Source organism: Branchiostoma belcheri, unplaced genomic scaffold (genome assembly GCF_001625305.1).
Source record: "Branchiostoma belcheri isolate BF01 breed outbred unplaced genomic scaffold, Haploidv18h27 scaffold166, whole genome shotgun sequence".
NCBI lineage: Eukaryota > Metazoa > Chordata > Leptocardii > Amphioxiformes > Branchiostomatidae > Branchiostoma > Branchiostoma belcheri.
This window is the reverse complement of record NW_017803113.1, coordinates 339,956-352,469: the sequence shown is the minus strand read 5'-3', so window position 1 is coordinate 352,469 and position 12,514 is coordinate 339,956. Positions and strand designations below refer to the sequence as shown.

Genomic DNA, 12,514 nt, shown 5'->3' with positions numbered 1-12,514 from the left:
ATCAAACTACAATATATGACAATGTCATGCAGAATACTATCTGAAAGTTAGTGATTCGCTACAGGCTCCAGGGAGAGTAGTGTGGAATTTACACTAATGAAGATCCTAATCAAACAAGCAAATAAACAAACAAACAAACAGTAGTGGCTTAATTGATTTTTGTAAGGCCACACCAATTCAATTTGTTGGATCTCGGATTCGCCTCTTCATTTTTTTCTGATTTGCAAAAAAAAAAAAAGATTCTGATTCTGAATCAACTCAAATATGCTTATATTTTGCCCCCAACAGTTGAGGAAAGTCCTTTTCTTCCAAGTCGTTACTGCTTTTCCTTAAAATCCGAGAACCAACAAATTAAATTGGTGTGGCCTAAATATGTAAAAAATGATCAACAACTTTGCTTCATATCATCATTGATAAAATCATTCGCTTTGACATTGATGTATTAATGATTCGTATTTTCCTCGTGTTTTCTACAGGAGTTTCTCACTACACCAAGATCCTGGAGGGAGTGGAGGAAGATGCCTATTTCGATGAAGTAAGTCTCTTACGTCTTCCTTGTCTTCTACAAGTAGGATCACATAAAAAATAGTGACATAGATTCAAGGATTACAACTTCTGTATCTCTATCGTTATCTGCATAGCTGGTATAGCCACCCTTTGGCATAGCACACCAGCTTCAAAGGGAAACAAATCAGCAACTTTGATCCCCAACTTATTCACAATCTGTGCAGCAACTTACAGTATTCACAAAGTCATTCCAGAAAGCTAATTGCAAGGGAGCACATTTAGTTGATAATGTAAAAAAAGGAAAAATGTCCAGTGTCTATATATCTAAATCTGATCTTTCTAGATGTACACAAGGATATTGATGTACATTACTGGTGGGTTTGACTTCTTCCTTGGTGTCAATTGCTGATGAATAATCCAATGTTTTCAATAAGTGGTTTTTGTAATCTCAGTGGAAATGTAGTTGTTTGGATTACCATGATCCCAGCAGTATACATGTCATGTAAATACAGCATTTGATAGAATTAGGCTTATGCACTACTGGGTAGCACGTTGCTTAGAAACCTGCAGTACCTAGCAGCACAGATGGGTGGCGTTTTTGATGTTGCAGCATTGTTGATCCAGCAAATTGTATGGATCCCAGTCGGAATTAGAATGGCTGGAGCTCTTATGGTGGACAATGCTGTGAATGGATCCCAACATCAATATTACATTTTGATCCATGCTAAGTGATTTTTAAGATATTTTCGTTTACCTTTGATATTTCTCTCCATCTTTTCAAACTTTAGATGAAGAGACTTAAAAATGATGCATCAGTTTAGCAAACATAGCAACAAGTTCAAATTAATAACAATACTATCTAAATCCACACCTCTTGACAATGACTGAAGCCTGATCTATCACAGTTTGCCACTGTAAGTACAGACATTTCTGGATCCATACATGATTTAGAACCAGTGCTCAGGTGTGGTTATTGGAAATCCTGAGCATCTGTCCCACTCAAGATCAGCTGCGGAATGTGCCGTCTTCGAGAGGGAGGTCACAGGTCACTTCACATCCATTACCGAGGAGTTATTCCGTCGTTTCGTCAGTGCTTCATGAGAGTTGATCGAGGAAAGATGGACGAATGGCATCGTAAGGCGATGCCAATTTGATTTGTTGGTTCTCAGATTTTTTCGGAAAATATATGAAGCGACAGGAAGAATAGCTGCAATATGAATTGTTAAGCTAATTGTGGATCTAAATAAACCAAACCAAACCAAACCAAGGGAAAAAAACAGGTCTAGGCATCCTATCAAAGCCTGAAATGCTACAATAGGAGCCATGAAGTCAACACAAAAAGCTGGGTTAATATTTAAACAATGAATTTTGAACTTTAATCTAACCACTGCATTGATAGATGGAAAAAGTAGGAAGAAAGGGACTCTCCTGTTGGAAGCAAAATATGAGCATATTTGAGTTGATTCAGAACCATAATCTTTTTTTGCAAATCAGAAAAAATGAAGAGACGAATCCGAGAAACATCAAATTGGACAGCTGAACAGTAAACACTGAAAATTTGTGCAGGGAATTTAATTAAGTACAGTCAAACCTGCTCAAGAAGACCACTCAGAGGACCGATAAAGTCTAAGAATCTTAGACACAAGTTATATGTTGTAGGTGATAGCCATTCAGCACCAAGGAGAGGATAGAGACACAGCGATAATTTGTCAACAGTAACAGTTGTAAGCAGATCTTGGATACAGGTTAATTGTTTATGATAGCCATTCAGCACCAAGGAGAGGATGGCTACAGCAATAACTTGGTACAACCTTTCAGTACAGTCAAACCTGCACAAGAAGACCACTCAGGGGGCCGATAAAATCTAAGAAGACCAAATCTTAGACACAAGTTATGCTGTACATGTACATGATATCCATTCAGCACCAAGGAAAGGAATTTTGAAAACTGCTGAAAATTCATGCAGTGAATCTTTAAGTATAGTCAAACCAAATCTTAGACACAAGTCATGCTGTACATGATAGCCATTCAGCACCAAGGAGAGGATGGATACAGTCAAAACTGCCCAAAAAGACCACCCAGGGGACCGATAGAATCTCAGGTCTATGTGGACAGGTGGTCACTATAGACAGGATTCTTAATGTGTCAACTGGGAAAAAGTTGGATCTCACCAAAATCTGTATTTACTGAAGAGACTAAAAGTTAGTGACCCAACACTGACGAACCATCATCAATGACTAGATATTTCAAATTACAGAAAGCAGGAACAGTCCTCCAAACTGTAATATTTTTCTCAATCAAACAAAGGCATTCTGACTTCACATAGAATAGTTCGTTATGATACAAAGATTATGTATGACAAGTGGATATTTCAAAATTATAGGACAAGTACAAACATGTCCCAAACTAATACTTTTCTCATCAACTGTGAATTCTTTGCAAGGATGCATGACAAGCAGATATTTCAAAACCATAGAAGAGGAACATAAAGGACAAGCCAAAATGTAATGTTCTTCTCATCCAATAAAGCCATCTTGACATTATAGAGTAATATGTTAGCCCCAATGGCAGGATTACTTATGACATCCATAACCCCACGTAATGGTCTCATAAGAAGGTACACTGCTTTCGGATCAGCATTACAAGACCTTTTGACCAAATATTGTTCCAGAATCAATCTTCCATAAAATATGGCAACATATACCCATCTGCCCCAGGCTTCTACTGTAGGATGATACATGTCTGGGCCACACCAATTCCATTATTTGGTTCTCATATTTTGGTAGAAAAAATTTGAAGTAACTGAGCACTGACATGCATAAGGCATCCTGTAATAGCCCCAAATGCTACTAATTATTTATAGGAGCCACAAAGTCAAAATACCAGGATGGTATAGTCTGAAAGAAGGAATTCTGACATTGAATTACTTCAAACCACTGCCTTGATAGACAAAAAATAAATATTACCTGTAAACAACTATAGGAAGAAAATGACTTTCTTCAACTGTTGGGGTCAAAAAATGATCATTTTAGAGTTGATTTTGAAACAGATTTTTTTTTGCAAATTAGAAAAATGAAGCAGGCAAATCCGAGAACCAACTGGCCCCAAGTTGATACTATCATCCTTGTACACTTACTAACTCAAACTTTCCAATCTGAATTAGTATTCAGGATGTCACAAGTCCTTGAACAGGAGAGCCTTGGCCTAACTATAGGACTTGTTCATGAAAGCTCCAGATGAAAGATAAGCGCAACGAGGCTTCTGGGTTTCCTCTTAGTCAGACTCTGATGCATCAATCAAGATGAAGGTGCATTAACTGCGAGTAAAAATAATCTCAAACCCAGTTTATTTCAATGAACTCAATGAACAGTTAAGCTACTCCTTCAATGGTCCTGACAGAGAAGACAGATGATACCTGCGACTAAGTTCATTATACAAGTCAGGGGAAATTCCAATAGGTAGTAAAAACTCTTTTTGACAGTGGAACACAGCTTAATGTCCTGTCCCATTGAGGACTAAAAATGAATGTCTCTGATGTCATTTGATTGATTTTAAGATTTCTGGCTCTTGATTTCATCACCTTACAAATTCATTGTACCAAAAGAATATTCCCCTAGCTCTTTTCGACAAGTACAATGAACACATTGGAACACAGCTTAACGTCCTGGGCCAAGAACTGAAACTAAATGTGTCCCTGATGTCATCTGATTGATTTTAAGATTTCTGGCTACCACCTTACAAGTTCATTGTACCGAAGAATATTCCCCTGGCTCTTTTCGATAAATACCACAAACATACTGAAGAACACAGCTTAACGTCCTGCCCCATTGAGGACTAAACTGAATGTCTCTGATGTCATTTGATTGATTTTAAGATTTCTGGCTTCTGATGTTACAACATCACCTTACAAGTTCATTGTACTGAACAATATTCCCCTAGCTCCTTTCGACAAGTACAACGAACATATCAGAACACAGTGTAACATCCTGCCCCAAGGACTAAAAATGAAATTCATGTATTTCTGTTGTCCTTTTGCATTGGTTTTAAGATTCCAACTGCCAGATCTTTTATGTTACATCACCTTACAAGTTCATTGTGTCTGAGAAATTCCCCTTAGGCTAGCTCTTTGCGACAAACACAATGAACATCAGACCAAAGCTTAGGCCACACCAATCTAATTTGTTGTTTCTCAGATTTTTTCAGAAAAAATATGAAGTGATAGCTAAGGGTGAAAAAAAAACAGACCAAGGCACCCTATGGAGGCCGGAAATGTTACAATAAGAGCCATGAAGTAAACATACCAGGCTGGTTTATAATTAAAACAATAGATTTTGAACTTTTAATGAAACAAATTGCATTGTTACATTGAAAAACTTTAAGAACTAGGAGGAAAAGGACTTTCTTCAATCGTTTGGGCCAAAATATGTCTTTCATTGAGCATTTTGCAGTCAAGTTGGAACAAAATTTTTTTTTTTTAAATCAGAAAAAAATTGACAGGGCGATCCGAGAAGCAACAAATTGAATTGGTGTGGCCTTAACTTCATGTCTTTCTGACATTAAGATTTCTCACCGTCAGCCAATCTCTGTTGCTAAATCATGTTACTCATAAAAAGAAAACTGCATCAACCTCAAATTCCCCAATGGCATGGTCTGTCTGAGTTTGGCTTTTGGATATCAGTCAAAGTCTGCTAGCAGCTAAGTCAAAATATCTCCCTTAAGACTAAAAAACACACATTGAACATTAGGCCACACCAATTTAATTTGTTGGTTAACGGATTCGCACACTTCATTTTTTTCTGATTTGCAAATAAAAATAAAAATTCAGACTCAACTGTAAATTGCTCATATTTTGCCCTGAAGAGTTGAAAACAGTCTATTTCATCCTAGTTGTTACAGTTATTCCATCTTTCAATGCAATGGTATCATTAAAAGTTCAAAATTCATTGGTATGTTGACTTCATGGCTCCTATCGTACCATTTTGGGCCATACTAGGATGCCTAGACCTGTTTTTATTTTTATTCTTTTTTTGCCCGCCCGCTCCATTATTTTTCTAGCAAAATCCGTTAACCAAGAAATTAAATTGGTGTGGCCTTATCCTCCATTATGAAACGTGTATCCCCGGATTGAGCCAACCTCCAGGTAATGTGAACAGACTTATATGTGATAGACTTGGCTCCAGCTTGTTCATTACATTCCTGCTGTGACGGCATTGGGGATTGTCGGAGACGGTCGCCTTGAGCGAAACTACATGCGACATGGTCAAATGTCTGTTCCTTGTGGCCTGGGATAAAAGGCCCAAATACCAACATGGCCAATCATATAATCAGTCTTGTGAACTGTCTGATTCTGGATAAAAGGACTGTCAGACATGGCCACCTAGGTCATCATTCAGGCCACACCAATTTAATTTCTTGGTTGACAGATTTTTCTAGAAAAATACTGGAGCGGGCGGGCAAAAAAATAAAAAATAAAAATGAAACAGGTCTAGGCGATTCCTATTATGGCCCAAAATGGTACGATAGGAGCCATGGATGAAGTCAACACACCAGGCTGGTTCAAAATTTAAACAATGAATTTTGAACTTTTAATGATACCACACTGCATTGAAAGATGGAATAACTAACAACTAGGAAGAAAAGAACTATTTTCAACTGTTCAGGGCAAAATATGAGCATTTTGCAGTTGATTCTGAATTTTTTTTCTTTGCAAATCAGTCTCAAGAAAATAAAGAAGGCGAATCCGTTAACCAAGAAATTTAATTGGTGTGGCCTCAGGCCTAAGAAAAAATTTTGTGTTTCTGATTTTATCTATCATCTTTGAAAATAGAGATTCTATCTTATTTTTTTTTTTTAGATTTTGACTGAAGTGATCCAACAAATACAGTCTGACAATGTAAAACTCAAGTGTATCAGGACTAGGATCCGTCCCTCCTTTTTCCTGTGGGAAAAGAACACATATAAATTATAATATCATATAACCTGATTAGCTCAATAAAAATTTGCTTCAAAAATTTCTTCAAATAACATTTCAGACTGAGGGTTTAAGATGTCATATAGAAAATTTTATGGCCTTGTGAGCAGTCAACCCCAAAAAAGGCTATGGTTGGCAGGATTTTGTTTGATCCATAAAATGATATATAACTGTTACATTTTTTCTAGTCCTTAGAGCCATGGATGACAGACTACAGATAAAACTTGGGGGAAAACGTACATGTAATGTTACAAAAGATTTATGATGGGGTAAAATGTTGTATCTGGGGGCTTTTGTATGAAATATCAGACAGCCATCATGTAAAGGCCAGAGATAAGAAGAGTGCTCCCATTAGAGCTGGAGGTATATCATCCAAACATCCCCGTCTAAATCCCTGCTTCCCAGGGAATCTGCTTAATGACCCTTGCATGAACACGTTGATTTCTCGTTAGCCGGTTCTACAAGAAGTGCAGACACTATGTCTCCTTCATGAGTCTGACAGCTATAACATAATCTACCGAATTAGCTTGAAAGAGTGCAGTGGATATTCTGTGACAAGGGTTGAGAGCAAGCATAGAATATCAAGAATATACATCTTCTATTATCCTCATATTTGACAATTCAACATACAAGATAAAAGTCTACTTCAAAGTCTTAACTTCTGATAAAATACTGACTCGGAGATGACTTCCAAACATTTTGAGTAACGTCCATCACTATTCTTCAGAATCTACTGAATTCGCTTGAAAGAATGCAGTGGATATTCTGTGACAAGGGATTGTTTATATCTTAAGAACAAGCATAGACTATCAAGAATATAACGTTACATCTTCTATTATCCTCATATTTGACATTATTCAAAGTCTACTTTTGGATAAAATACCAAATGTTTCGAGTGACATCTATGGTTGCTTGAAAGAATGCAGTGGATGCAGTAAATGATTCTTGCTCAGAACAGGCATAGAATATGAAGAATACATGTCTTGACGTATCCCCATAGACAATTCAAACTCTGCTACATGAAGTCTAGATAAAGTACCAAGATTACTTTTGAATGGGTCAAATGGCTCTATAACTCTTCTGCAGCATCACTAGAATGAAGGAGAGGAGGAAGAATAGTGATGGATGTCACTCAAACGTCCAGAAGTAATCTCTATATTTTATCCAGCAGTAGGGCCATGCAATTTAATTTGTTGGTTCTCAGATTTTTTTAACAAAAAATAGGAAGCGATATAGGACGGAAAAAAATAAAAATAGATCTAGGCATCCTATTATAGCCCCAAATGCAACAATAGGAGCCATTAAGTCAACACAAAAGGCTGGGTTCATATTCAAACAATGAATGTTAAACTTTTAGTCAAACCACTGCATTGATAGATGGAAAAACTGTAACAACTAGGAAGAAAAGGACTGTCCTCAACTGTTGGGGGCAAAATATGTGCATCCTTGAGTTGATTCAGAACCAGAATCTTTTTTTTTTGTTGCAAATCAGAAAAAAATTAAGAAGCGAATCCAAGAACCAACAAATTAAATTGGTGTGGCCTAGAGTTTGAATTGTCTATCAGTATCATTCATCTGGAAGTCTAACCTTCATCAGCGTATCTTCCAGCTGCAGGAACCATGATTGCATCTCAAATATCAGGCACCCTGTATTTAGTGCAAAGCTCATTAAGAAAAGTTAAGTAATCACATAAACCCCAAGAGAAGGGATATTGCCATCAAGATGTTCCACCTCTATTAATTATGTAATCTGCATACATACACTGTACCAACTCCTAGCTGAGAGATTAGATGGGCTCCATCCTCGAGGCACTGAGATTGATTAACTTAAAAAGACGTCAACTTAATTACGTTTTCTGGTGCTTCAGGGTAGGGGTTGGTCACTGCATATGTTGTAAAAAATTTGATAGGCTTTTAATTTAAAAAGACAGCTGTCTTAGGGCCTTATCTATGGAGCTTTCTGTTGCAGCCTGTTTATTAGTTTGAGATAACTTCCGCTAAAAAAAAAATATTCCAGAAGACATATTATAACATAAGAAGTGTTCTGGCTAAGGTTCCACACCCTTGGTTCATAGCTCACGAATTCCAAGTCATCCAGGAAAGATTCCTCCAAACGTACATACGTCAAGTGAATTACACAAAACTTGTTACAGGAAAAGTTTTCTGGCTGAGATCCAACACTTACAGAGCTTGGTCCCCTCTTCCATTTACATTTGTAAGAACAGGAAATAAAGTAAAGATAACTCTTCCACGTGTCCAAGTGCATTGCAGAAGATACCTTACAAGTAACTTTTTTTCTGGCTAAGGTCCAGCACCCAAATTCATAGATTAGGCCCCTCTTCTTAAGAGTATTACAGATTGAAGATGTCACAGTGACTGCAAGAAAAGCATTTTTTGGCTAAGATTCAACACTCATGATTTATAGGTTAGAAATTCCAATATCAAGGAGGGTTCTTCCATGTGTCCAAGTCGTAATTTACAGAACATGTCAATGCAAGAAAAGTTTCTTTTTGGCCAGGTCCAACTCTCATGATTTATAGGTTACAAATTCCCTCTTATGAAGATTCTTTTCTCATGTCCAAGAGTATTAAGGAAGATGTCACTACAAGAAACATTTTCTGGCTGAGATTCAACATTTTGATTCATAGGTTGCAAACTCCCAGTTATCAATGGAAGTTCTTGCTTGCATCCAAGAGTATTGCAGCAGAAGATGTCACAGCGAGAAAAGCAGTTTTTTGGCTAAGATTCAACACTCATGATTTATAGGTTACAAATTCCCTGTTATGAGGTAAAGATTCTTTTCTCATGTCCAACAGTACAAATGTATTACGGAAGATGTCACTGCACAAAAAGTTTTTTTGGCTAAGATTCAACACTAGGTCTTATGACTTATAGGTTAGAAATTCCAACTTATCAAGGAGGGTTCTTCTGTGTGTCCAAGAGTATTACAGAAGACGTCACTGCAAGAAATTTAAGTTTTATGGCTGAGGTCCAACACTCATCATTCACAACTTAGGAAATCCCAAGTAAAGATTCTTCAAGTTGTTTCACAAGACACCTTTTCTGGATAGGGTCCAACAGTTCTGATTCACAGCTTACAGATTCTCAAGTTATGAAGTAAAGAGTATTACTGAAATGTTTCCTTGGCTAGAGTCCAACTCTCAAGATTCACAGCTCATGAATTCCCGTCTATTCCCATCAAGTTAAGATTCTTCCTCATGTCCAAGGTATTACAGAATATGTTTTACAACTAAGTTATTTTGGCTAGGGTCCAACTCTCGTGATTTACACATGTACCTTACAGATCTAGATTCCCAGTGATCTGAAGTAAAGACTCTTCCAGGTGGGGAAAAGTATTACTGAAAAGTCTCCTGGCTAGGGTCCAACTCTCATGATATGCTAAAAAAATCATCTCAAGATTCATAGCTTACAGATTCCCAGTTATCAAAAAGTAAAGATGCTTTAATTCTTCATGTCCAAGAGTGTTGTTCTGTAACTGCAGAGGGATTGATTGATAATGAAAAAGTCCAACTCAAACAGAAGTAGAAGTAGACAGATGATGCCATTGGGGAATTAACATCGTACTTTCAAACCAAATACCTGAAACCAACACCAACATCTGACTTCAATTTCCTCAGACCTAACCAGTGCAGCAGACTCATCTGCAAGACGATGTTGGCTGCCCATACCAAAGAAGAAAGATGTCCAAGAGTGTTGTTCTGTATAATAACTGCAAGAAAAGTTTCCTGGCTGAGGTCCAACCCTTGTGATTTACAGCTTAGTAAGAATTCCCGTTTAACCATTCATCAACCGAGGGGCAGCTGTTCCCCCCATCTGACGTATCATCGGTCTTCGCTCTTCCCCGGGGGACACACGAAAATCTTTGGCGGCGTCTCAATCACGAGTGTCTAACGTCTACAGGGAGGACTGAGAGATGCTGCAGGAATTTTATATGTTGGGCTGCCGGCTCCCTTCGTGCAATAGGCTGAATAAAAGTTATAAAACGGGAACTATGATGATTTACTATTTATTTTTGTGTTATAGTTTGATTTGCATTTTGTTTTGATTTTGTATTATATTTTGGTTTGATTTGTAATCCGTGACCCCGCCCTCACCCTCGACCTTGTTGAAAAGTGGTCATACGTATGTACCGAACAAGCTTTTGAGTTTAAATAAAGGCTTACTACTACTACTACTATGTGGATCCAGATGTCTTACTGAGGGGCGACTGCGTGTGTGCGATGTCGGTTAGCTTGAGGAATGAATCCCCTCTACTATATACTGCCGGCTCTCTTCTGATCTAAATCAAAATGGCAGGCTGCTAACTTAAAGATAGGCCGATGGCTCTCTTTTTATGATCTAATTTGTCAAACAGTAAAGAGAATCTTCTTCATCTATGTAGATTCTAACCTTCAAACAATGTACGTGTGCACACAAAACACCGCTAGCTCTCAACTGATCTACATGTGCATTGTAAGTCAAAATTGCAGGCAGCACAAGAAAGACTTCTAGCTGTCTTCATCTGATCTATGTCAAAGCAGTAAATGTAATCTTCTTAAGCCCTCATCTACGTACTAGAGGGCACAGCACAGTAATAGGGCTTTCCTATGTTAATATATGGGAATTATGTCAAAACAACGTGGTCAAAATTCATATACCAGAGTTTTAGACCTTGAAGAACATACATTGGCAGGGTAGGCCCCCAACCTCTCAAGTCTCCATTCCCAAAAAATGAAAAAATTCTACGCACCTAAACCATGTGAGAATTGTATCCAAACATTGAGAAGTGACCCCTGACCCCTCTGGACAGCTGATGACCGCATGTAAACCTATATCTTCTTCAGCGAGCCAGACAACACAAACATGGCTGCAAGTCTGTTTTTTCACCAAAATTAAAATACTACAACCCTTACCTATAACATCCAAGTCCAAAAAACAACATTTCCCTAGAAAAAGACTTCTTTACACTCTACATTACATTGCCATCTCTATATACTAAAACTGGGCCCTCTGCGCCTGCGCTATTCCTGACCTTTGCCCTGCATTCTAACCTTCATACATAATCGTAGATGCAGCTGTAGAGCATTTGGTAGAACCATGCACACAAAAAAACTGCTGGCTCTCCTGTGATCTGAGGCAAAATGGCAGGCCCTATAAGAAAGGCCACTGGCTCTCTTCATCAGATGTATGTCAAGCAGTAAAGATAATCTTCTTAAGCCCGCATCTACGTAAATTCTAACCTCCATCAATGCAGCATTTGATTGCTTTATGCAGGGATGGAGACTGAGAATCATACCGCACATAAAAGACTCCTGGCTCTCTTCTCAACTATGTCAAGCGCTATAAAGACAATCTTTTTAAGCCTTCATCTATGTACATGTAGCTGCTAGCCTTCGTCAACGTAGCAGTAAAGTCTTGTTGCTGATATAAACCAAGGAGGTTTTATAACCTCCTTGTATAAACTTAAAACCAGTCTACACAGTAAAGCCTTTGGTAGATTTGTGCACAGGAAATGGCCACTGGCTCTCTTGTTCTGATCTATGCCAAGCAGCTATAATCTTTGACCTGCATCTTTATAGCTTCTAATGCTCATCAACGTAGCAGTAAAGTATTATGTATTTGGTAGATTTGTTCGGGGATGGATCAAAGAGTGGGTCATACATTGTTAATGGCATGAAACAAAGTTCATGCTGACAGCAAAGCAAGGAAAGCCATGTAACACATCATAGAAAAGTACCCGTGTATGGATGTACTGGTATGTTAGCATCCATGCAGCCAACAGAGTATGACAAATATGTGAGAGGTAGTGAAGCCACATTGTACTGGTAGCTACAAGAAAAAGCATCAAGGATGACCAATTAAGAAGAGATTAGGTGTTTTACCGTACTTTGCTTATAATAAAGTGTACTATTAATACTTAAAGCAAATAGTTATGCAAATATGTTTATTTTTTATTTATTACACTTAACCACATACATAATATACATGGAGGGCATGGTGGAACAGGTGCACCTAAGTGCACCTTTTCAAGGCCAC

At 37.9% G+C, this 12,514-nt stretch overlaps 1 protein-coding gene across 1 annotated transcript in view; it reads left to right on the top strand.

The window, feature by feature from the left end:
- LOC109466415 (otoferlin-like) overlaps window positions 1–12,514 on the top strand; it is a 240,234-nt gene that overhangs the window by 76,309 nt on the left and 151,411 nt on the right. Inside the window, exon 2 of the mRNA XM_019764130.1 lies at window positions 477–535. Within this exon, the coding sequence (XP_019619689.1) occupies window positions 477–535 (59 nt within the window). The remainder of the gene's footprint in view (window positions 1–476; window positions 536–12,514) is intronic.